The 27449-nt window shown below is 39.8% G+C and overlaps 1 protein-coding gene across 1 annotated transcript in view; it reads left to right on the forward strand.

Annotated features, from left to right (window-relative positions):
• The window catches only part of NPAS3 (neuronal PAS domain protein 3), an 863147-nt gene continuing 835698 nt past the window's right edge, over positions 1-27449 (forward strand). The window contains 1 exon segment of the mRNA XM_046007000.1: positions 1-157. Coding sequence (XP_045862956.1) covers positions 87-157 — 71 coding nt within the window. The 5' untranslated portion in view covers positions 1-86.

The raw sequence follows: 27449 nt of genomic DNA on the forward strand, positions 1-27449 counted from the left end.
TGATCCGAATCTTTCCGGATTTCAGCGTGCAGGTGACGGCCGCGGCGGCCGGCGGGGCGGCCGCGGGGGTGCCGGCCGGCGCGGGTATGGGGAGGGCCGGCGCCGCGGCCAACGGCACCCCGCAGAACGTCCAGGGCATCACCTCCTACCAGCAGCGGTGAGTAGTCCCGCCTGGGCTGGGATAGTGCCCCCGCCCCGGGGTGCTGGGGTGGGACTCACTTTGCCTCCTGTTTTATGCGTTACAACACACATGCACATCGTCAGGGCTCACTTTGCTTGCTTCTCGTTCTACAGATGAGAAAGAAAATAATAATAATAATTCACAGTTCGGATTGAAAGGCACTCCAGTGTACTGGCTAAGTGAAATCATCCTTTGCCCTCTGCCTGGCCCCAAATCCAGCACCCGCGTAGCCTAGGAGTTGCAGCGAAGTCTTAGACGCAGCACAAGGTGCTTTTGCAAAGTTTGGGATCCCCGTCCCCTTCCGCGGAATATTCTCTCTGTCTCTGCCGGGTGCGAACCCGAGCGGACCGACAGCCTGGGGGGCAATTGATCACTGGAGGCTGATTGATCATTTGTTTCCAAACAGAGTAGGAACGATTTTCACGTGTAGCTGTAGACTTGCAATTCTACATAATAGTGTTATCATGTCACCTGTTACTACAGGGAAATACAGCATGAAATCCGAGTCTCCTCGGCGCTGTTAAGTATTCATCTTAAATGCATTATAATGCAAATGCGTAAGATTCAGAGATGCGAGTTAGGAAGCAAATTTTACAAAGTTAGGCTAGGTGGGTGAGAAGGAAGTTTTGAAGTATTATTTGTTCGTATTTCTCCCAAACATCTATAGATTTTTAATAAAATACAGTTGTGATATTGAATTAGTGAATATTCTTTGATTCAGTTAGGAAAGGAGGGGGGATACTACCACCAACAGCCCTAGAACCCTAAAGTTCTTCCTTAAGGACAAGTTGTGATCTTCCAAGATTTTATAAAAAATGTAGTCTACAAAAATGTGCTGAGAAAAACTAACAATGTAGTAATGAAAGGTAAGCTTCGCATTTGTGGGGCTCAGTTTTACAGGAGATGGAAGAAAAAAAGAACACATGGAAGTATGAAATTAAATATTTGTGTTTCCCAGATTGCACACGATTAAATATCTGAGAGATTTGCCAATGGCATTTAACTTAAAATATACACAATGCATAATTCAAATAACAGTTCCTATTTTTACCTTGTATTTCAAACTTCATTGATTTGAGAACCTTTGATTTGAACCAACAGTGTTTAAACTGAAAAGGTTAAGATAATCTATCACTGCCATATTTTGTGCTTTCTAACCAATGGCCCAGCGACCAGAGCAGATTTTGCATAACACACTGTTTTCCAAGTTGATGCCCAGTACTGCAAATATTCTGTAGAAGACTTCATTATGTACTTTGAGTACTGTCGGAAGTTTTAAAAAGAGAGTCTTGAAAATAACTCAAAAACAGGCTCTTTCTGGTCAAAGAGATTTTTTAATTTAAATTATTTTAGTCTCATTTTCAGTGATTACAAGAACCTTTAATACAAAAGATCTGGGAATCTTTCAAACATAAAGGACTAGAACATAATTAGATTTTTTTCCTTTTCATGATTCAGGTAAGGTGTTTTTTTTTTTTGTCACTTACAAAACATTTAAATGACAATATAAGCTGGCGGTCACTTTAACTAGGAAGTGCAGGCTATAATTACAATAGTATCATCTGTGGAGTAGGGAGTCAAGGGTCAGAAATGTCAGATGGCCTTTGGACAATTTCAGAGACTTCCAACTAATCCATAAGATATAAATTGGGCATAAGAGGTGGTCCTGAATTTTCAGCCTTTACGTTTGCTCTCGGAGTGTTGGAATTCTTCACCAAAAAGATCTTCCCAAGGCCAATTTCCCCCATAAGTCAGGAGCCCGGGGTGGGGGTGGGGGTAGGGGGGGGGTAATCCTCCACAGCTCTGCCTCCAACACTGAAAGCTCCACTGATGACTTCCCCCTTCATCTTTGAATTTGGGCCACTTTGTCAAGACTCTGAATCCCTTTGTGGTTCTAAAGATGAAAGCTTTAAAAAGAATCAACTCCAAACTTTAGCCTTTGGGATATATTATTTCCTTCCTCTCTTTCTATGTTCAGTCATATTGACAGACGAGAAGGTGCTACAGTTGTGAAACATGGAGCTTTCTTTGGTTTCATTAGTCAGATATGATGACACCTGTTACTGCCTTTAATTTTTGTCAATTTGGGGACGGGAGAGTGAGCCTTGTGAGGCAAGACGATTATTGGCAAATGCTTAAGGGAGGGTTTGAGTCCTTAGTCCGGTGTCCTCTGGCCCTACTTCACCAGGCCACCAGCATGGGAGGCTTTAGAAGCTATGAGGGGCAGACTTAGTTTGCACTTCAAGACCTGGCTATGTTTGCTAAAAGTGAATGGTGACACATCATTTTACCAAAATATCTTTTTGCATTAAGTGCTTTTGGGTAGTCTGATGAGGAAGTGACAGAAGTTGGGGGCTTTTCAAGCAAGAGTGGCCTGTTGGGAGAACACTGCCCCTCTCATTTGTCATCTTTGGGCAGAAACGCCCTAGGCTGGCTGTCTAGAGCCAAAACTTCTAACTGGCAACTTTTCCTCTTCCCTGCCAGCCCATGTATATCTTGTATTCAATACTGTCCACTTCAGTTCATTTTTCAATCGCTCTCATCTTCTACCTGTAGAGTGTACTCCAAAGAGAACTCAAACAACATCTCGCAGATTAAACACCTCTGCTACGAAAAAACACTTGTGTTCTCAAAGTTATTCAGCCCCACTTTACTGGAACGGTAGGACCGAATGGGACCCCCTTTCAGGTCTATTTTTTCCGAAGTGGGAAGTGAAATGCAAAGCCTCATCTAGGACTGATGTTTTCTGTGTAGCTTTTTCATTTGTTCAAAGTGGAAATGCGTTGGGAGTCCTTTCTGCTTTGCTGGTTGACACATGACTGACCCAAGTCTCTGCCGGAAAAGCTGCCCACACCCGGCAGAGTGGTTTAGTGGAGAGGGCGCTCTGACCAGGGTCTACCCAGGTAATGGAATTCCAGCACTGGCCCTTTAGTGAGTGGCCCTTTCTCTAGGCCTCGCCGAGCTGTAAAATGAGAGAAACGACAGAGCTTGATCCCAGAGGTTCGCAGTCCTCTGGTCTCAGGTACCAGGAGCCTAGTGGGGGACAGGCGTTCGTACCTAACTGCGTGGAGACCCCTGGAGATTCCCCTGTGAACCCCGGGGTCTGCAGATACGTCTGCGCCTGAATAATGCAGATGTTCCAGCTTGGGAAGTGTTGGTGAGAGCGCCGGAGCCCTAAGATGCGGTGCAGCAGCTGCGCCCACAGGGCTCTGTGGGCTCGCGGGCTTGGTCAGCGCGCTCCCACCCGCGTTTATTTCCACTGTCTCGGTAGGCGCTCCCGGCACGCTGTCCTGTCCGCGGCCGCTCCCGTGGCCTCCCAGTTCCTCTTTCTCCCTGGTTGCGATACTCCTGAGAAGGGAAGTGTTCCAAACTGCAACTGAGTGGCGTTGTTGCGCTGGCAGCCGAGCTTCCCAGTCCCCCAACGAGAGAGAGAGAGAGAGAGAGAGAGAGAGAGAGAGAGAGAGAGAGAGAGACGGGGAGAGAGAAGGGGGGGGTGTGTCTGCGAGCGAGAGAGCGCTCAGGAGCAAAGCAGCTGGAAAATGCCCAGAAATACTTTCACAGCGGTCAAGCTGGGAACCCCCTGCGTGTCTTCCCCCTCCCCGCCCCTCCTGGCCTAGGCCCCGACCGCCCCCCGCCAAGAGGGTGTGTGCCCCACCTGCCACCGGGCCAGCTCAGGGTGGTGGCGGTGGGGGGCGACCGTGGGGGGTGTGGCGGCGCGCGAGGGTGAGAACCCGGAGGCGGCGGGGCCCTGGGCCGGGCTGCCGCGGGGCCGCGCGGCAGCCTCCCCCCCGCCGCCGCCGCCGCCGCCGCCTCCCCCTCCTCCTCCTCCGCCGCCGCCGCCGGTCGCCTGTCTCCGCGCTGGGCATGTCTCGGGAGCCGAAGCGGCCCGGGCCGCGGGGGCTCTGCGGCGCATGGACGGCGGCGGCGCCGGGCGAGCAGGGGGAGGAGAAGGCGCAGGCGGCGGAGGAGGCGGCGACCTGCGGCGAGAGGCACCGGCGGCGCGAGGGGACGGCCGGCTGCCGGCGAGGCTCCGGCCCCACTACTTTTCCGTAGCCTCCCTGCCTCAGCAGCACGGCCGCCGCCGCCGCCGCCGCCGCCGCCACGGCCAGGGCCACGGCCGCCGCCCGCCGGGCCGCCGCTGAGCGCCGCGCACGCCCGCACTCACTCCCGCCACCCCACGCACACGCACACCCCCCGCCCTCCCCACGCCCCCCACCCCGGGAGGGGGGAGAGAGGCAAAAAGTAAGAGAGGAAAAAAAATAGCAGGAAGATGGCGCCCACCAAGCCCAGCTTTCAGCAGGATCCTTCCAGGCGAGAACGGTAACACTTTTCTGTTTATTGAACCTGCCGCCGGGGCGGCTGCTCCCGCCGCCGCCGCCGCCGCCTCCGCCGCCGCCGCCGCCGCCGAGGTGGCGGGGCCCGCTCCGCAGTCCGCCTCCTGGGCCGTGAGCCCACGGGGACCTGGTCTGCGGGCTTGCGGCTCAGCGCTCGCCCGCGGTCCCCCGCGCATTGTCCGCCCGCGGCGGCTGCGGCAGCGAGCGGGCTCCGGCGGTGGCGGCGGCGGCCGCGCCAGGCTCTCCGAGCAGTCGCACCTCCTCGGCTCGGCGAATGGAGTGACTCGCTGACAAAAAAAAAAAAAAAAAAAAAAAAAAAAGAAAGAAAGAAAAAAGAAAAAGAAAGAAAAGAGAAAAAGAAAAAGAGAGAAACAAAAAAGAGGGAAGGGGCTGCTGTGTGACGAGGAACAGCAGTGAGGGTGGGGGGCCGGGGGATCCCCGGGGCCGCCGCAGGTCCCTTGGCAGCTGCTCTCTAGGAAGGAATGAGGCTGGGGAGGGGGAGGGAAGGCAGGCGAGAAGGGGAGGAGGAGAGGAGGAGGAGGAGAAGAAGGAGGAGGAGGAGGAGGAGGAGGCCGGGGGCGGGGAGCGGAGCTCGCGCCAGGCCCGGAATGTGTCGCGGAGGGGCTGTCTCCGCGCGGAGCAGCTAGGCCGGGCCGGGAGGAGAGAGGCGCGCGGCCGCCGCCTCCCCGCCGCCCAGGCTGCGCCCTTAGCCTTGGCAACTTGTGGGTCTCCTGCTTTGCCCTGCTTTGCTCTCATCTTGCTCTCCTTTCCACTCCCCCGCTCCCCAAAGAAAAAAAGAAAGAAGAAGAAAACCCTCAAATCCAAATTAGCGAGTAAACAGCGAGATTCAAAATGTGCCAACAGTTGGAACGTCTATGCCCCGTTAGTTACTGTTTGGGGATCTGTGTTTTAAAAAAGTTCCTGGTGAGAATTGCATATCCAGGCAAGGGGCTCAGCGGAGCATGTCTGTTTGAAGTTAGTTAAACTAAAGCCAAAGGGAAAGGGAGTTTGTATTCAAAATATCCTTAACCGTCCTACGTGAATGGCATTGTTAGACTGCATAGTAACTAAGCACCCCCTCCTCCGCCCCACGTGGTTTTCCCTCCTGCTGTCCACCCAGCCTACTTTGTTTGGAATCCTATTTGCTATTAACTGGCAGTGTTAATGACATTAATTGCATATAGCATATTGGTTTGTGCAAAGTACCTTTTTCTGTCTTCGAAGAAGAAGTGCTCAGTAGGAAGTATGAAATGTTACCCATTGCTACATGAGGAAAACAAATGCTGGTAGATACATGGCCCCTCCCCAACTTTCCTTGTAGGTGTAAATGAACTTCAGAAAAAAAGATGAGGGAAGTCCATAGTAGTCGCAAAGATTTAATTATTACATGGGAGGTTTTATTTTTGATACAACGTTGCATTTAACCTATAGCTTACTTCAAGAAGGGAGGTATTTAAGCAAGCTACTCATTAGAAAGCTTCAGTTGCACTATTGCTTGTTTCCTTCACACAACAGGGACGCAGAATTGGCAGGATTAAGGGAAACATTTTGTTGGGTAGCTACATAATTGATTAATTCTAAACTATGGATAATTTCTATATAAATCCTATACCTGAAAGTAAATCACACATGATCCTATTTTTAAAGATGTTGAATGTGTGTAGCATTGTCTGTCTGGCAACTCATACTAGCTAAAAGGAATATTCAGTGTTTTATGAAGAATTCACATATTAAGTACTTTGCTCTTGTAGATAAGAAAAAAATTTTCAGAGCATTGTGCAGATCTTTTAATAATGATTTTTTAAAAAATTTAACATGGTGATGAATACTTTTTCAGATCAGAAGTTTATAATTGATTTCCTTCCTCCTTTCCACCCATCCTCCTTCCCCAGTTCTGTTGGTAGTAAATGTATTTACTGGGATGGCCCCAGTAATCTCTCTAGCAGAGGCCTATTTGTGTGCCATTTTGGGAATTTTTCTGAGATAGGAATCTTGAAGATAGAATTAATTTCTAGAGGAAACTTCATAGCCTGTGCATGAGCGCGTTCTTTATCACCTGTCTCCATTTGGCATTCGAAGAAGGTAAATCAAAGTGCGCGATTTGTTATTCTGCTCCACTTGAGAGCTGAACTAAATAACACTTGGTCTGAAATTCTGATTGAAGTTGTAGGAGGATATACTGTATTTAATTTAATGCCCTTTAATAGCAGCTTCTTGTTCAGCTCGGATGCTGTCATTTTAAAGGTTGGATCTGAGAAGGTTTAACCTGTAGGGAGAGGGAGGAGTAATAATGAGGTAGGGGGCAGAAGGAGTGATATAGAGGAGAGGAGTTATAAACTAAATGTTTCAAACAGCAATAACCACAAACTTGGCCCGTTATCCAAACAGTTGTTTTATGCCCCGAGGGTTCACTTTGTTATTAGGGCTTTAAATGCTCTTAACACTTTAAGTGTAAACATTACACATGTTAGTTGATTTGGTTTTGTAATGAGAAATGGAAAGTCAGATGGTTTGGTCAGGAGGGGGTTGGTTTTCATAGTTACTTGCTTCAGCTAAGTAGTGTCATTTCACCTTTATGTGGATTTTGTGCCTGGTACTTGTTGGTTTGTAGTAGTATTTCTCTGTAACAGTTGAACACTAATATGTTTATAAAAGATCACTTTCTGTGGACATACTTTAGGTGGTATCCTTTCATTTATTTACAAAATAGTTTCCAAATCACTGATTTCCATAACGGCGCTTATGGACACTACTCTTTACTGCTTTTCAAATACAGCAGTAACACAAACTTATATATTTAAAAAAAGGACATTTTTATAAAATATCTGACCTGAGTTTAGTAATACAGTACAAAAGTCATTTCCTTCTAATAATGTTTACAGAGTGAGTTTTGAAAAAAGAAGCTTCTCCTTAATGATGTCTTTGGTTACTCTTTAGTACTGCTTAAATTCCTTTCACTCTTACACACAGAATGAGCCGGAGAGCCTGAGAGCACAAGCTGAAAACCTTGTGTATTTAAACTTGCTCGATTTTTCTTTAAACTCCAATAGGCTGCAAATTATGTAGCTCTACCACAGAGTTTTTCCACTATGTGGATGTATAACCAAGAAAAGTAGACAGATAGAAGTGTCAAGCATGTGATGTGCCCATGCTGGTTTACAAAGCATATTCCAGTAGTATTCAGGGCTTTTGGTTTAAAAAGTGAAGGTGGTGGTGGAGACTTTTTTGGGGGAGGTATTTCTTTTTACATTGTAAGCTTAAACACAGAGTGATAAATGATGATATGCGTTGTCTAACACTTGCTTATATATAAATAGCTCCACAAGATTGCTTAAATGATAATCGAAAATATGAAATAGGATGGCCTTCATATCACAAGGCCAAGGGTCTACAAATGGAAAAACTGAAATAATGAAATATTTCCAAGGCAACAGACTGTCAACAAGAACTGTAATGCATGGGCATATCATAGAACCACAGGAGAGGATATTAGATCGTATAGCTCTGGAGCCAGGAGTTATAATGACTTTTATTATGTAGGACCCTCCCACATTACAGCATCTTTTCCGTATTCCCAATCTCTGGTTTATGATTTGAGAGACGAATAGCTACTCTGAATCTGTAATATGCCAGTTACTAGATTTGATTCGTTACAAGGAGCGAACTTGATATCAGTATTACTTGATGCTTTTGTTTAAAAAAAAAGTTGCTAGTGGTATTATGAGTAGTTTTGGTCCCTGTGCTTTGCAGAGTCTTAAAAATATGGCTTTTATTTGACCAAAAGTGATGTGAAATTACTATCTCAGCAATGAATTGGTAAGAATTGCATTGTGATTTAAATACAATCTATGCATCGGAACGGTTTGGTATTTTTAGTGACACGAAGTTTGATTTTCCCCTGAAATTCTACACGACGGTTGCCCCTACAATAGAGCTATTTTATGAGAATGCCAGAGTTTCCATGAGCCCCTCAATACTTTTACCGTGTCCCAGATCTTAGTCTGGATGGAATCCAGTGACATGTTAAAATTGCATCTGTTTGAAATGGGCCCTGATGTCTAGGATCTCCTGCTCTGTGGTGAGGTTTTCTATGACAAGATGTATAGATATGTGCTTTTGTAAAGCAGCACTTTTGGGGGACAATTTAGGCAGTGTAGCTTTCATTTCCTTACTTTAAAACTGCAGAGCTTTATATTTTGTGACATTTGTGGGGGATATGTCACAAATATTTCTAAATCTCTCCTAGTAATGTTTTCCCCTATGCACTTTCTTAAGTGCTTTACTATTAATAATGACCCCAATGTAAACCTTAGATAGTCTGTTTCTGTTTTCTTATTTTTCCTGCATTCCTGTGAATTTCTTTCATCTGCAGAATGCTGCTCCCTAAATTTAAAGAAAATTGAGCACACATGAGAGGGGAACCGGCCCCTCCTATGATGTTTGCATGGCCACTTTTTCTACAGTGTAACATTTCATCATTTGGGTTAAATTTTTAAAAATTTTGCATTGTGTAGGCTGAGATTCGAACTTCAGGTGTTTTACAGACATTCCTTAATTGTTTGCACTAGATAGGGTTGAAGGTTAGCGAAAGAGTTGGTATGTTAACAATTTAGTCGATTAAATATTAATTTTACAATTTAAGTGCTACCAAATTTTCACATCATGGAATATATGAAACTTGAAATATTTTAATCTATACTATGATGTGTACTGATATTTAAATCTGTACTTCTAGAATTTATGGAAAAATTCAGTTACATTGCTTTGCATTTAATGATGTTAGTATTTTCACAGTAAATAGTGCCCCCCCTTTTTTCCTCATTGGGCAGTGTAATAAACCAACTGTAACTGAATGGTATTTTTACTGCTCTGGGCCCCATTAGTGTGAATAGGATGTTTGCACTATTAAGTTTGATAGAACCTTACATAGTTAGAATAATTTGCAGTAATATTAGTAATACTACAGTGCATAAGCAGGACATAGCTTAGTAAGAGTAAAGTGATTACTTCTGTATTTGAAATGACTAGGGTAGTGACAGGATTAAACAGCACTTGAAGTTGTTGTCTGTATACATTTCTAGAGCATAATGTTTTGGTATACATTAGAGCATAATGTATTTGCAGTCTTGTGCACAAAATCATGAGACACAAGATGAAAATCGCATATCACTAGTGCTTGTGGCCTTTGAGTATAATTATTGATTGGTTCATTCACTCAGCCTTATTTATTGAACCTCTCCTATGGACAGTCATGACTTGTGCCAGAGATGAAGTTAGCAATACTCTGTAAGAGCAGTTGCTCTGGCCATAGACTTGTCCTTATACCGGACACGCAAAATACTGTAGAGGGCCTGAAACACTTTTTACTGCACGAGGAGGAAGTGCAGAATTCAGAGAAATATATATAAGGCTCTCTATCTCTTTGGACTTTGGTTAGTTTAGTGTTCTGGGCGGGAGGGAGGGCAAGGGTAGGTATCCAGGTTGTAAAATATTATAACTAATGACTATAAAATGACTAGTGGTTCTGGGAGAAAAGACAGAAAAGATGCCATATAAATGTAAGTGAAATTATAGAAGATTTTTAGGAGCAATCTCTGGAGGGATTCAGAAAATAAAAATAGATCACACATGATAATGATCAATGGTTATTGGGCACTGCCATGTTTTGGGCTCTGTATTAAAGACCTTTTGGGTCAAGAAAATAGTTGCTAATCTTCCCAAGGAAGGTAGTAGAGATAGGGACTGAATTTGGGTTTCTCTTTGTAGGAACCTACCTTTCACAGCAGTGTGCAGGTGTTTCGTTTTTGGACTTTGCAGCACCAGGGATTTCTGGGTGGATGCCAGAGAGCTCTTGTGGTGGGTAGACCACATGCACTATGGATAGTGACCTTGAGCTCCGTTTCTTGGTGGTTCATCCCATGTTCGGAGAACTTCAGAAATATAATATTCATGAAGATAGAAGCATTCACATTTAAATGATTTTCCCTCTAGTCTTTCACATTCCCATTGTTTTGTGGGCAAGTTCCACAGCTCTATGCACTTCGGGAAAGATTTGCTAAGGAATTTTTTTTTTTTTTTAAAGATTTTATTTATTTATTTGACAGAGAGAGATCGCAAGTAGATAGAGAGGCAGGCAGAGAGAGAGGGGGAAGCAGGCTCCCTACTGAGCAGACAGCCTGATGTAGGACTCTCCCAGGACCCTGAGATCATGACCTGAGCTGAAGACAGAGGTTTAACCCACTGAGCCACCCAGGCACCCCGGAATGGTTTTTGGAAGAATCAGTTTGCTGTGTGCACACACCTCGTAGGCCATAGACCATGAAGTACCCCAGGACCTCCTCCGTTCCCGTTATCCATGCCTCAGAGTGTGCCATAGTTTGTCTAAAGCTTACCATTGAGGCTTTCTTATTTTGTGAGTTTTGCCACTGAGTGGGTAGAAACAGCCTCACAGACTTTCTGAATAACACAGGTTGGTACTTAAGTGTATTTCTGGATATTGTTTTTTGAAATATGTAAGGACTCATACAAGTTGGCCTCCTGCCAAGTTATGTGGCATTATAATAATGACAGTAAGCCTCTATATAGCAGTATGGGTCAGGTAGAAGTCTAAGGGCTTTACATATATTAATTATATCATTTAATTAAAAGCTTGTTAAAAACGGACCACAATAAATGCATAAATGATAAGTTCTCATTATTTAGTCCCTCTTCCTCTCTGGACACACACAGATACTTGTGGCATCTTCAAAAAGGGACAGTCTTTGGTAACATTTTAATTTCTCTAAGGTCAGGAATCCTAGGGGTTGGGCAGGCATGTAACAGTTCTTTGACAAAAGCTGTACTTCGGGAAACTTTGTAACATCTGACACCATTACTGCTCACTGTAGAATGTCTGCTAGATTTGAGGTACTAGACAAGCATGCCACATTTATCTTTACGTTTTTGGACGTTATAGTGTCAACCAAATAGCTTAAAAAAAAAAAAAAGTATAGTAGGAATTCCAGACGTAGAAAGGACTAGATTAGGGGTGCTTGAATATTTGTGCTTGAAAGAACTGAGTGTTTTGCTTGTGTATTTTAATAAAATATTCACTTTTACATTCAGAAGAATCTCTTGTTTACATAAAGGATAGGTTGCCTTATAAAATGTTGGAAAGAGCTCATTTAGAGAGATGTTTTGCTAAAAATATTGAAGATAAAAAGCAGCAGTCAATAGGAAGTATAAGTGAAAAATAAGCCACAAAATTTAAAATAGCATTCAGATCATCTTAAAAGAAATTACTTCTGATTACAGTATTTTATTATCATCAGTATGCTAATGTAGAATTAAAGGGCTCTGACTCGGGTACCTAGGTTATATATAACATTAAAGTTTAAATCTTTATCACATATTTTTGAAAGTAGTGCCACATAGCATTTTAAGACCACTTTATGGAATCATCGGTCATTTCAGTTATATCCCATTACTTCTGATAGATGGGGGCTTTTTCATTGGTAAGATTTATAAGAAGAATTTTATTATAAAGAAAAATGTAATATTGGATTAAGGGTCATCTTTATTTGACTATAGCTCAAATCAGCACCCTCTTACCCTCCAATCTATGAATTTTCCTTTCCACCATGGTAACACTATGGAAAAGGATACTAGTTCTAAACTTCATCCAGGAGCACTTTACTCAGAAAGAGTGCAGTATTTTAGTAGGGGTAGAAGGAATGATTGAAACTCTTTGTGGAACCTCTCTCTCTGGTCCTGGAAAATGGAGAGATCAAAGGATAAGGGTATTTTTAGTAACTAATATGGATTGCATTGATTGAAGGAGTATTTTTCCTATACAAATAATTTATTGCTCAGAATCTATTTCTGAAAAACATATATATCCTATTCAATATGAATGGAATTTTTTTTATTGCACAAGATTCTGTATATCCTGTGTAAAATCATATAAACATATGTAAAGCCTACATGTATACTGTTTACAACATAACATATATAAAATATAAATCAGATCTATCATATTTGTATTATATCTACCCAAAATGCAAAAATGTTACAAAGATATCTTGAACATATTATAAATGTCTTACTTCAGATCGAGTTAAATTTACATATAGGCAGTGAATTGGTGACTTTTTTGTTTTCCTAATGCTGTAAGGAAAAGTAGGCTCATCATTTTTTTTTACACATTTTTATTGTTCTGTGTAAATGTAATTTGTTAATCCTGTGAAATTTGTCATAGATAAATTTGCTTGGATTATCTTGTCACCACCGTATCTGCATTCTTTTGTTCATTGCTTATTCATAATTTAACAGTCTGGCAGTGAGCCTTTTTGGGATGCTCACAAAAGATATATGACCTCTACCAGCTGCTACTATAACCTGCAGAATGCACAGCAAGACATTAGAAACGTGAGGATTCCTCTACTGATTAAAGTGCTCTTCATTTAAACAGTCTGTTCATAAGAATCTCAGGAATCTCTTGCTACCAGCAGTTTTGATTTTTTTTTTCTTCCTAGCAAAATTAGTTCAAACAATTGAATCTTCATTTGGTATGATTTTTTTTTTTTTAGGTGATCCAAAAGAAATTAATTTCTTGAATTCTGCTGCTTCTTTATAACCAAAGACTCAAAAATCTGACATTTGGGCATATTAAAGTTCTCCAGAAACAGTTTTACTGGCCAAAGAAGAATAGAAAGTAGAATGGCTATATCACATCCCAATCTTAGAAGAAATGGTTGGTTTAATCCTACTCGAATCCAGGCGCTTTACAGTTTATATTCGAAACAGCCTATATTATGTGGTATGTGGCAGATATTAAAAATAGAATGTTACTTGAGGTGTAACCACATCTTTAGGTTTTCATTATTCTGAATTAGTTTAGCATACGAATTTATTCTTACACCCCCCCCCCCCCCCAGAAATCAGCAGATCAGTTTATGAGTAATGGCTAGTTTTTGCCTCTCTTCTGTGCAAGCATATGATTACAGTTCAAAATAATTCATTGCTAATCCATGCAGTATTGGTTCATCTCCATCACTCTGTTCTGTGATTAGAGCCTCGGGCCTGCTGCCTTGCTTTCCGCCCTGATTTTCTTTAACTGCAACCCTTGTTTTAATATAGTTCTGTAGTCACCACTGTCCTGCTCGCCCCTCTCCATCCCTCATATATATCGATTGCAGTAGATTAATATTTATTTGAAACTATTTTTCAGACTTTGTGAAAAATGTGTTCATTTCTTACTGTGAATCTTCATCTAACGGGAGGGGGAGAGGGAAGATGTAAGACTCAGGTATGCCACTCTTCTTACAAAGTGAAGCTATTGCTTTTCCAACCTTCATTCTTTGCTATAGTCACTGTTTGTTCTTTATACACAAATCAGGAAGTTTAATTTCCTTGAAAAAAATTTAGATGAAGCTGTAGTGTTAACAGTTGAACTCTTGTTTGTAACAGTTCTAAAATGGCTTTCTGCATTTCCTGAGTACATACTGGAGTCAGTGCAGTCACCATAATATACATTGATCAGCTTGCATTGAATATTTCCAGACAAGGCCACAAAGCTATCATTTTCCTTAACATCAAAATTTGCCAATTTCACCAGAAGGTCATCTAACAGATTTTTAAAAGACTTTGTTTCAGATCTCAGTAGTCCAGTGTTCCTTTTAATAATTACTTTCGTCTCATTGTAGCCGTGTGTTTGAAAGTGTAGGTCAATGAGGATGATTGCATTCAGAATTTCATGATCTGTGTAGTGGAACAAATTGAAAGCAAAGCCTGTATCAATCACTGTGAAGGGAGGGTTAATTGTTACCGCTTCTCAAGCCTCTGGACAGATAAACCAGTAATGAAATACTTATTGCTCTGATATGTGAATGCTGAAGGATGAAACAATGGAAACAGAAGCAGTCTTCAGAGATAACCAAAAAGGCAAAGAAAAAAAAAAATAATAAACCGGATGAAAGTATGGAACTATGTGCTGCATTAACTCTCTTAAAAGTAATATTGTTTTTAGTTTCCTACCCATCTTCTTCTGGCAGGTTAGGGCAGTATCATATATCAGGTTGCTAAAGCCAAATAAGAATATAAATGGAAAACTCTTTCTGTAAAAATAAAAAAACTAAAAAAAAAAAAAAAAGAAAACCAAAAACCCCAAAACATACAGTCCTAGGCTTTATATGAACTCTGCATATTTTATAAAAATAATATTTGAGTTACTATTTAAGGTTTTCTCTCAAAAAAGAAACAACTAGTGATTCTACATATGTTAAATATTATACATGCATAAATGGCTTAAATTCCAGAATGTTTTAAAGGATTGTTTTGTTATCTTTGAAGAGATTTTGGAATTATTGGTCCATTGTAGACCAAAGCATAGAGGAAATTGTGAAATACATAAAGAAACAGTTAAATAAGAATTAGTGTTGCAAAGAAATCATGAGATTAGAGTAAACACATTTAACCATTTCTACCATATGAACTTAACATTTAAACATCTGTTAGTTACTTATATGTTGAAATATATGCAAAAATATTTAGCCAAATTGAAGTCTTAGGCCCATGACAATCATCTCAACACAGTGGGTAGTTCTGAAAATTAATGAGAATGATAATACTGTAAAGACTGTTCCAGAGTTTGCCCAAATTCATTATCTAAGACTCTTGTTAAGAACATCTCAAAGAATTTTAACCAGGAAAATATATTAATGGTTCAAAAGCATTTTCAAAACCCTGAATTATAAAAGTATAATGGAATTATAGATGCAAGAGTTATAGTTAGCAACACAGATAGCAGAAGACATTATGATGGCAGATTTTTCCACAACCTATATGCTCCTTGTGTACACGGTTTCATATGTAGGGTTTAAATCTCACACATTATTTTTGTTTTGTTTTTAGGGCAAGAAAATCAGAATCATTTAAAAACTAAAATGGGTTCCTTCCCATTCATGAGGGGAAGCTGATAGCTGTAAAAAGTTAGATGTGTCTTTTGGCAGTCATTTCAGATTTGACACCACCAACAAGCCAGAATATTTTTAGCAAAAAGAAAGAACTGTTGCACAACTTTTTATTTGTCTTCAGAAATTAAGAGTTTCCCAAGACCTGTTTCTGTGCAGTATTGGTGTAGCTGCATAGAAACTAAGCAAATGACTGGGGCATAGCCTTTTTTTTTTTTTGATGACAACAGCACCATCCTCCAGTGAATGTGGTTTTGTATGTTGTATCAGAATTCATTGTAATAGTGATACTGTAACATCCCTGGGCCAGGCTACTTAGACTGCTACAAAGATACATCAGAGTGTAAGTCAGTAGAGAGCTCTCAGGTACAGCTGTACCAAAGGGTATGGACTTCAGTCTACAACAAATGGCAGGCAGAAAGCAAAGAGAGTTCCTTTCCTTGGTAATAGACATATACTGAACACAAGTGCCTGTGGGTATCGAGATGGTCAGGGCAGTACACAATGAAGTGCCTTTGGTCACTTGCTGGTTGGGTGCTAGCAAAACAGCAGGTAATGGCCCGAATCCCGGTCACTGGTTTTGGTCTTTCATTATCTTTATAGGAAGTTGTTCTCTACACAGACAGGTCCTTTAACCATGTACAGCCTTAGTTTCTTTATTAGTATATTCAGCGGCTAACATTTCCTTCCAGCTACAAAATTCTGTGACTACATGATTTGAATTATGTGAAAATATGATGCAAAATAATGAGTTGAAGTCTATGGTGTTTCTTTTTTTCCCCCTAATGGTATTAGGATTTACAAATATTCTTTATTTATAAAGCTATTGAAGTTTTTAGATCAAATACAATGCTTGTTGTGCAGGTTTCAATCAATAAAATGTTGGATATTTAAGTATTTTTCTTCCACAAAAACATCTTTGAATGGAAACTTTTTATTGCAAGACTGTCCAGAGAGACATCGCAGTGGAAGCTATAGGCTATATTAAATTATATTTTAAAGTGACATATTATGCACATGACTCAAGGTAGCACTAAAGAAAAACACTAAAAGTGTTTAGCGATAAATACATTTGTTGGTTAAATTCAATTGAGATGGTAGAACAACTCTGGAAATATTTGAAAGCCAGATGATATACCACAAAGAAGGAAGTTAACAATGTAATGTTTGATGGACAGGCGAGCACTTAGGGGAATAACTAATCTCTGAAAATTTTGTGTGTTCCTAAAACATTTATAAAGAAATAAATTTCTATAGTGAGTTATTTGCCCAGACGACAACAATAATTTCTTTATTTATAACCTTGTTTTTCTTTTTTTTCTTTAAATTTTAAAAAAGTTTTTATTTATTTATTTGAGAGAGGGCGCATGAGCATGAGCAGGGGGAGGGGCAGAGGAAGAAGCGGGTGGTGAGATGAGCAGGGAGCCCGATGTGGGGCTTGATCCCAGGACCCTGGTTTCCTGACCTGAGCTGAAGGCAGCTGCTTAATTTAACTGACTGAGCCACCGGGCACCCCTCTCACCTTGTTTTTCAAAGGAGCTTTCTTCTAATTCTTCTCCCTTACTTATAAAGGTGAGCTGATTTAGTGTTTGTAGTATAGACAGATTTAAATATTTATGATTGGGTAAGATTTCTTCTAATAAATTAAAGCCTTTAAATACGTGCATCATTTAGTCATTTATGAAATCATAAATGATTGAGATGATTTCATTGAAAGTTTCTAATTAATGACATTACTGCAAATATATTCTTCTGAGATAATTAACATTTTTGCCTAATTTCTCTCTCTCTCTATAATACCTGTGTTCTATATATTATATGTAGATTTAAGAGTATTTTATCCCCCAAACCTATTTTATACTTAATTATCAGGATAATTTAACATCACTGATAAAAAATATTTTTCCCTAAAAACACTCTATTCCTCACAAGATAATTTTCCATTTTTCTTTTATGAAAACAACCAGGAAAACTTAAAAAAAATATATGTGTGTGTGTGTGTGTGTGTGTGTGTGTGTGTATAGCATAGTATAGACTGCACTTATGAAACTCCTATCCTTCCCTCTTCACTTATCAAGATTGTACTTTTTCAAAGCTAATGCTGGCTAAGTGTTAGGAGATAATCTGGTTAGAACAATTTACATCGAGGAATGAGGCTATTTTCATTTTTTAAAGATTTATTTATTTATTTATTTGACAGACAGAGATCACAATAGGCAGAGAGGCAGGCAGAGAGAGAGGAGGAAGCAGGCTCCCTGCTGAACAGAGAGCCTGATGCGGGGCTTGATCCCAGAACCCTGGGATCATGACCTGAGCCGAAGGCAGAGGCTTAACCCACTGAGCCACCCAGGCGCCCCTATTTTCATTTTTTAAAAGGAGCCAACAATACCAAATTTCAATTTATTAGAACATGGAGGATCTCCAGTGTGCCCTTGCCTGTCTCTCTGCATCACACATATATGCCCCTTCCTAAGAGATACCTTGGTCAACACTCTGAAGTGACCTCTTCTGAAAATTTTCTATCTCCTCATGACATTGTTTTAGAAATCATACAGTAGTTTCCTCACAGGATTGCATATAAAAATGGCCAGATATCATGAGCTGGGTTAAACACATGTGCTATGCCTATTTTCATTGATAACTTTTTAAAAAAATCTAGTTAAACGTCTCTCACTGTGTTGAAGAGCTACCACCAAGTAAAGAAATTGAGAACTGGGTGGCCTGTTGTGACACTAAGGTTTCAAGGGTGCACTCAGTGCTGAGGTAGGGTTTAAATGTGGAATTTATAGACGGCTGTAGAGGTCTTTGCAGAAAGGAATCCACATCAGGTCTTCAGAGTTGGGTTGAACCAAACCACAACAGACTTCACAAGATCTGTTTCTCTGTTCCAGTCCCGCTCCTTCTGTCCCACTGACTTACCGAGTCCTGTTTCAAGGGCGCACATTACTGACCAGCTATATTTTGCTGTTATTCATTTGCCAGCAGCATCTGTTCCTTACATGGTCACGAAGACTTTTGATAAGCTCTGACTGAGCGTAGCCGCTCCTGACTTATACTGGGATTTTTTTTTTTTTTAAAGATTTTATTTATTTATTTGACAGAGAGAGATCACAAGCAGGCAGAGAGGCAGGCAGAGAGAGAGAGAGAGGAGGAAGCAGGCTCCCTGCCGAGCAGAGAGCCCGATGCGGGACTCGATCCGAGGACCCTGAGATCATGACCTGAGCCGAAGGCAGAGGCTTAACCCACTGAGCCACCCAGGCGCCCTATACTGGGATTTTTTAAACCTATGGTCCATCACCGGTATAGCAGTTGGCAAATGGGCTTCAGGGGATCCGAAGAGTCTCCTGCAATGGCGTATTCATACATTTTTATCAGTTACTTAAGGGGGTATATTTTCCCTGAAAAATTTGTGTCAAGAATTGTGAAGAGCCTGAGATTTTACCGTACTTGCAAACGACTAAGTTAGCCTTTAAATGGATATTTGTAGAATTTACATTATCCTTGGATTGGAGACAGGAAAGTTTATTACAGCCTTAGCAGTAGCCAGTGTATCAGAATTTAAGGCAATTCTCTGATCTTCGGTTCCTACAAAGAGGGCCACATAATACCTGTATATGTAGTAGGTTGTGTCACAAGAGGAACTCTCAACTTAGGGAATCTGAACTTTTTAGGATGGACATGTCTCCCCTTTGCTCTGGAGGGAGAGAGAAACACCAGCTCTGACCTCCAAGGCTGTCCTCTATACAAATAAACTAGAATAGATAGTCCGGTACAAAGGGTAGTTAGTGCCTGGCCTAGAAGATGTGGAGAAATGCAAGACACTTTTCTCTCATTTTTTCTGCATCATTGTTATAGCGATCATTTAGAAGGAGAGAGGATGTAGTGAGGTAATTGTCCTGTAGTTTCAAGTTTCTTTGAGCTTAATGCAAGAGGAAGTCAACTATTTGAGAGGAAATGACAAAGATTCTGAATGGAAAATTTTTCAAAATGGCATAGGTTTGGTTAATTCAGTACTACATAGGTCCTTATAATGTTAATATATTAGCATTCTCATGATCTCTGTTTTATCACAGTTGATTCTTGTCCTTTTTTGTAAGTATGCTCTCTTCCTGGTTTGCTCTATTTATCCATAAATTTTAATTTGTTGAGAGTTCACTTTGTGTTTTTGTGTTATATTATTCAAGTTTCTCCACAGTTCAGTAAGATAGGTTCTGTCAGTATCTCCTGCATCGCTAAGGTCAGAATTACTAAGGATTTGGAACTGGGCTTTAGCCTCAGTCTGTTGACTTACTACATGATAGAGATGACATTCTTTGACCATACTGGTTTCCTTCTGATTCTTTTCTTTTTAAATTTTTTATTTTTTTATTAACATATAATGTATTATTAGCATCAGAGATACAGGTCTGTAAATTACCAGGTTTACACACTTCACAGCACTCACCATAACACATACCCTCCCCAATGTCCATAATCCCACCATCCTCCTTCTGATTCTTGAAGAATTTTTTCCTATGGTCCTTTTTTCTTCTAGGGTGTTTTCATTTTTCCCACATCACCTTCCTGCCTCATAATGTTTTTCCCTTACCTGTACCCAAGTCCTTACCCCATATGGGCCCAGCTGATGCTATAGGTCCCTTCTTACACGTTGTCTTTTAATACCTGCCATGGACTTGTAGGTATTGAATATTTTTGCACCCCCATTATACTAAGTCACCTTATCTTCTGATTTTGTAGTATCCTTATCTGTAAAGCTAATGGTTACAATGACAACATAAACAAGTCAACCAAAGATTTACGGGTCATACCTAGCTTTGTGGTAAGGTAATATATTAAAGATTGTTATAAGGAGATTATGATCTTGTTTAGCAAGTTATAATCTGTAGTCCTATTTCCTGCATAGTTTTTATAACATTCCATTGTGAATAGATTTATGTGTTGTGATTTATGGTGGCATGGGTCAAAATGTATCCCTGTCTTTTGCAAAGTATTGCACTTATGTATACACCATAATTTGTTGATATAGCTCACTTAAAAGGCTTGGTTAAAATGATGGCAACTTCTGGTCAATTCTGATCCAGTTATAAATTAGAAGGTCACCTCCAGTCAATGCCCAGTGACTCGGCACTTTGCTTTCCCATTTTCCAGTCTTCTAGCCTCATTTTTATCCCATAGGTTTTAATAGTATCATGATACTATAATTTAATGATCAAAACAGGATCTAATAGCTCACAAGACCACTATGGCCCAGATATTCTCTATTGGATACATTCTATAATTATTCTCTGCGATGGAGATGTTTACATAAATGTCAATATAATACTGGAGATCATGTTAAAATATCAAACCGGAAGGTGCTCTTGAGGAAGGGACCATGGAATATAGAAATCATTTTATTGTTGAGAGCAGACGCATCATCAGAATCTATTGTTAAAATTCTAAATATCCATAACCAGTATAAAGGACCATTAATCAAAATATTGGATGACAAAGAAATAAATTATAGTTTCTTGTGTTCTTGTCTTTCTACATAGATTGTGACCTCTTTGGAAGGCAAGAAATCATTGTCCTCCATTGTGTATGCCCAGGGATGAAAAACATTCCTAGAACAGAGTTAATGAATGAAGGAATGAATGTCAGTTCTAATTATGCCTACTTCATACTTACATTTTATCCCAGGTAGTCACTATATCTGTCAAAAATCTGCAACTATACTTTGCATACCTCATTGTCTCTGATCTAGAAAAGAAATTAATAGGGAAAATTAAAGTATTTTATAATTATAAATATTTTCCCAATGCTTAGAAATTTCTAGTATATTCTAAAATTTCAAAACTGAATTATTTACATTGTTTGGTCTGGATTCCCTGAAAATTATGCCTCTATAACTCTGAAGAGAATGATTTTAAGTTTGAGATGTGTCACATCTCTCCATTAACCAAGGAACCAAGAAATGTTAATTAGAACTAAATATACCACTGATAGTTTCTTTACCTCCAAATGATACTACCAAACAGGTGAATTCTGGAACAATGGAATATTTCCAATTAGAATGATATTAAACCCATTTTGTAGTTATAATCTCATAAAATTTGAACTCTATTCTGTATTTCACAAAATTGTACCTATAATTTAAGTTGATTAGACCAAAATTTAAAAATACAATCATGTAAAATAGAACAGATTACAAAAAGAATTGACATTTTTCTGGGGATCTCTCCTCTAATTGCCTGGTTCAGTCATCATGTGGCCTTGTATAGATAGTATGTATAACAAAAATTTTTGCACAGAAAGTCTCCTGTAAGGATATGCTAAATAACCATGATTAATTTAGCTCTTTACCATGATTGAGTAACAGTAGTGAACACTGTTACTTTCCTACAAACCAGTAGAGGGATAAAACTTGATAAACTTGCTTGAACTTAATATATATATATGTATATATATATATGAAATAATTAATGACCCTAGGGAAAGAATGGATCAGTAGTTCGAATATACTTATTCCTTTCTCTCTTTACTCTGAACATTGCTCACTTTCTCCAAAGTTTATTACCTGTAGTCACTAAATTTTTTCTTTAATGCATAGGATCTCTATTCAGATATACTGATGTATGTCTTGAATAACTTTGGGGATGAAATTTAACTACAAACTTATTAATATACCAGCAAAGAAACATATCCAGTTTTCTGAAACCAAAATAAGTTCAGACATGTTGATGTATATACTTCAATATGTTCAAACACACGTACACACACACACGCACACACACACCCTATGCAAATAGAAACAGAACCTATGCTATAATACAGTTAGAAATTCTGTTCAGTGTTAATAGTGAAGAATCGGTGTAACAGGCAAAAGCTTTCTTCTTTGCTTGAAAAGAGCACTGAGTTGCAGAGATGCACATAACCATGCATGGCTATTTGATGTCCTGGCATGATGATGATATTATTTATTTTGTCCAGATCCACTCTGCCTTCCCAGCTCTAAATGGAAAGTGGTCTTCTACATCCAATATCTGTTTAGGAAGACTGCGCTCTTCTGAAGAGAAAACAGACTATCTCTGGAGTGTGCTTTTCTACCTGGAAAATTTGAGCAACTATATATACGCCTTACAGTTTTAATAGTAATATTTTAACAGTTGCTGCTTATTGCATTATTATTATGTGTCAGACACATACTAGTAATAAGCTCTTTGACACATTGCCTCAATTTTATAAATATTTGAATTTGTTACTTTGTTCATTTCATCTTTGGGTTTTTGTTTTTTTTTAAAGATTTATTTTTTTGACAGATAGAGATTACAAGTAGGCAGAGAGGCAGGCAGAGAGAGAGAGAGAGGAGGAAGTAGGCTCCCAGCCAAGCAGAGAGCCCGATGCGGGGCTCGATCCCAGGACCCTGGGATCATGACCTGAGCCGAATGCAGAGGCTTTAACTTGCTGAGCCACCCAGGCGTCCCTCATCTTTGGGGTTTTTAAGCATTGCTCAGTATAAGCATTCTTTTTCTGTTTCTGGTGTGTATATTGCATTTGTCTCTTGCAGAAGTTTTGAAAGCTGCAGAAATTTCAGTTTTATTTCGCCAGGTCACTCCCTCATCCTTCTGCCTGTCAGTTTGGGGCATGTGCACTTCTTAATCCTGGATTTGGTGGGAACATCACGGTAAGCATTACAGGCTTAGGGAAGTTCTCATTTTCTCTGATTGTATAGGCTAGGACATTTTGTTGCCTAAATGTGGTACCCGTCATCAACCGTTTGAGTTGTTGTGGTTACACTCCTGCTCCCCACCCCTAGCTCAGCACAGGGACGTTTGGCTCAGCTGTCACCTTCTGGCCACTCTTCTTGCTATAGTTCTTTATCTCAGACTCACTCGGCATTTACTTAAACACGCTTCAGTTCCCTTAAAGTTGGGCTGAGCCTTTCCCTTTTCAAATTTGTTTCCATTTTCAGAGGTTTATTTCTCTTTTTGAAAAACAAAAACAAAAACAAAAACAAAAAAACAGTGCCCCTTCTTCTCTACTTTGATTTCTTTTCCTTTAAAATCACCCCCAAATAACTGAATGCTTCCAGAAATGTTAATACCTCCTTTCTCACCCCGTGGACCTACCATTGTCTTAGGTTTTTCTTAGCCAACTATATTCTGCTTCCTTGTGTACCTCCAAACCTGAGGTGAGTTTCTACCAATAGACACTTTCAGCCTTTATTTCCATAATCTCTTGACAGCTTTTGTCACCCCTGGTCACCCCTTCCTTTTGGAGACACTGTTCCCTTGACATCTGTGATGCTGTGCTTTTCTGCTGTTCCTCCCAGCTCTCTGGCTCTTGTTCTGGCCTCATTTTCTACTCATCTCATTCCGTACTTCCTACAGGAATCTGCCATATATGCCCATGGCCTCATCAAAGGGAACAGGGATGCTGACAGTGCAAGAGTTCTTCATGTTCAGTGGGATCTCTCCTGCTCTCTAAGCCCGTCTATACAGCTGCATATCGGGCATAACGTTCAGTTGTGACTTGGGCTCCTGGAGCTCAAAGGGACCTGAAACTTAACTGTATAGTGCTTGGCACACAGTATGTGTTCAGTATATATTATATGTCCAGATGAGTGAGTGGCAAATAAGTAAATACCTGGGTAGGAAAGGTAGCCCCAGAAGAGGCTCATGACAACATGTTGATGGTGATACTGTTATCTTGCTCTGTAAAACAGTTGACACAGAGACTCCTGACTGCCTTGATCATTGAAATTTATCCTGACTTTCTGATCTCTCTTTTGACCTGGTTTCCAGACACACTGCTAATTTTGACTGATCTTGGACACCTCATGTTTTCATGTTCCTAAACTTTTGCTTTTTATGCCCCAGGAACCACAGATCCTTTATTCCTAGACCTGGCCTGATTTTTGACAGGGGATGCATGCTATTTAATAAGTTGTGTGTGCATGCGTGTGTGTGTGTGTGTGTGTTTGTACATGTGTGCTTTAATTGTATCTCACATGAAGACTCCAGAGATGAGTGATGACCCTGAGTCTAGTGTTAGGGTTGAACAACTGGAATAAACTAACCCTTTAGAAAACTGTGTTTTCATTTACATGAACAAATATTTTATGGACTTTGATTCTATTGTCATTTTGCCATTTTTAGACTTCTTTCATGAAATCTGTAGTTGGCAAGGAACAAGTTCATGTTTCTGGTAGACATAGACTGATTTATGATTATAATAGTAAAAGAGCAAACCCATTTAAGGGGAGCCCCATGAAGATGCACGTAGTGGTGGTTTTCAAAGGGTTGAGCATGCTTCTGTCCCTCAGTAAGAGTGTCACCTCTTTGTGTGAAATTCCTGAGTATTTTCAGGCTTACTGAGGGAGAAGATCCTCTCTTCTGGATTTATCAAGTAGGAAGTATAATGCAGTGCTGCAGTCTAAAGTCTTTCTAAGCTCAAGTATACACCACAAAAAGGGGATATGTGCATCGAAGTCAGATAGCTTATGAAAACCAGCACAAGCATTTTATGACTATGAGTTAAGGGACTTAAGGGACATACCATGAATGATGTTTTATGTGAGTTTTCACTTACACTTTTTGTGAGTAATGGTTAATTGTTGAATTAGGCAGAATCTACAGCTTTTCCTATCCTTCTAAATATGTGTCATTGGGGGCTCTGGAAAGGAAAGGGATACATTGTTTATAAGGTAGTCCTCAAACGCCTGGAAGAACGTTAAAAGGAAGATTATCCAAGAAGGATTTCTTACTTTCATGCTTTCTTTGTATTTATATAAGTTTTCTTTTTCATTGCCTTACAGTCATTACCAAACTCACGTGATGAGTTTAGGAGAGAAGCAAGAAAGACAGTATTTATTACAGTAGTCCTGGAGAAGCCATAGCTTAGTATATGTTTATAGCCTTATATATTTCTTGGAACATGAAAAAATAAAAGTAAAATTCTGCATTAATACAAAAAGAGTCAGTTCAAATATAAATGGAAGCTAAAGAAACATATCTTTTCTTGTGCCCTAATGGTGGCTGGCTGAGAGGTCTTCTTGGACAGATGACCAGGAACACCACAGTGGAATGTCAAGTTATAGACTTCTTTTGGGGGGTGGGCAGTTACTCCATGCATTATGATAGCTTTTATTAATTCCAAAATAATAAAAATGGCTTTTCCTCATTACTGTATCAGTTAGTCAAATGTAGTCATACATTGTTTGGGTTTTAAAACATTATTTGGGTCCCTTACTTTAGAACAAAATCCTTTCTTTCCTGTAAATTTTATTCATATAGTATGTATACTTAAATGTTTAATGTGGAATTAAGAAAAAGGAAAGTTACATAAAACCTAATAATGATTCTTTAAGACATAGTAGGAGATGAAAACCTCCAATAGGACTGCTTAATTTAATCCCAAGAACCACAACCATACTGTCTTGTGTTTTGGTTTATTGTGTCTTCCCAGCATATGTGCTTAAACATGTTCGCCAACCTCTGGAATTATTTAGAGAAATGTTTGTGCAGCTTAATTCCCCACGTAAATGGTAATTTCATGGCAGTTCTTGAAATAAACATTTTTAAACTTGAAAATATTTTGTGTCTATTTCCATTATAGAAACAAATACTTAAAACCCAAAGTAATATTTTACCAGTAATTTGAAACCTAATGACATTTCTCTGAAAAATGTGAATTCATATCTGAGTGCAGAGCTGCCATCTGATATTGGTTGTGCTCTCTTTCATACTTAATCTGTATAACATGTTGTGATGAATTGCTCCATATCTCAAATGGAGGCTGCCTTTCACTTATTCACAGTGTATTGTCTGATACCTTGTGTGGACACACCCTCCATTCTCACCATCACTGACGTCATCATCATCATCATGGGATGAAGGCAGCTTTTTTTTTTTTTTTAAAGATTTTATTTATTTATTCTGACAGAGGAAGATCACAAGCAGGCAGAGAGGCAGGCAGAGAGAGAGGAGGAAGCAGGCCTCTTGCCGAGCAGAGAGCCCGATGCAGGACTCGATCCCAGGACCCTGAGATCATGACCTGAGCCGAAGGCAGCAGCTTAATCCACTGAGCCACCCAGGCGCCCAACTTTGAATTCTCTCTGTATCTCAGGCCATGTGCTAAGAGCTTTACTTACATTATCTCATTTAATTCCCTCAGAAAACCTCTGAGGAAGAGATCATACCTCCATTGTATGGGTGTGGAACCAAGTCTTCTCCTCGAATCAGCCATGGTCTTACTTAAATTACTTTAGAAAGCTACATTTCAGTGGTGAATAAAAAGGTTGAGAATCATTCAGAAGTTCAAGTACAGAGCAGCATATGATATTCAGTTGCCCGAGTAGAAATAAGCTAAAATCCTCTTAGGCAGATAATCAAACATGAATATAAACCCCCTCAAATAATTTTTATTTGCAGTTATGGCAGCAAAAGAAGCAATTAGAAAAAAAGAAGGTTTTGTTGTTTTTTAAACAAATATTTTGGTACAGTGGTATGTTGCTGTGAGAAACTATGTGTATGTTTGTATGTGTGCATGCACACATGTGAGTGTGTGTGTGTCTGAGTTTAGGGCCTTAACTGGATTAAAGGGAGATGGTATTTTGAAAAGTGTCCTCCTGCCTGTAGAGGAGGACACCCAAAACTATGAGTTGGTTGATTAATATTCTTTTGAATTGAAAACTGTAAAGACTTAATTTTTATTGTTTGAGTTATTAAAACTGGATTTTGAAATTATTAAGCACTGCTGATTTATTTCAGACTGCAAGGAATAGCATCATCATAAAGGTAGAACTAGACAAACCATTTAACAGCACATTAATAAATGATGAAAATGTTATCTTAATGAGAAGAGTTTGTACTTATGAATGGAAACTGTTAAGTGCAAGCATTAACAAGAAATAGGTTATTAACATTATAGGAAATCTAATAATATACTAAAGTTTAGGAATTTATACCACAATTTAAAAATACATGTTTCTTTCTAATTCTAGAC

Source organism: Meles meles, chromosome 6 (assembly GCF_922984935.1).
Source record: "Meles meles chromosome 6, mMelMel3.1 paternal haplotype, whole genome shotgun sequence".
NCBI lineage: Eukaryota > Metazoa > Chordata > Mammalia > Carnivora > Mustelidae > Meles > Meles meles.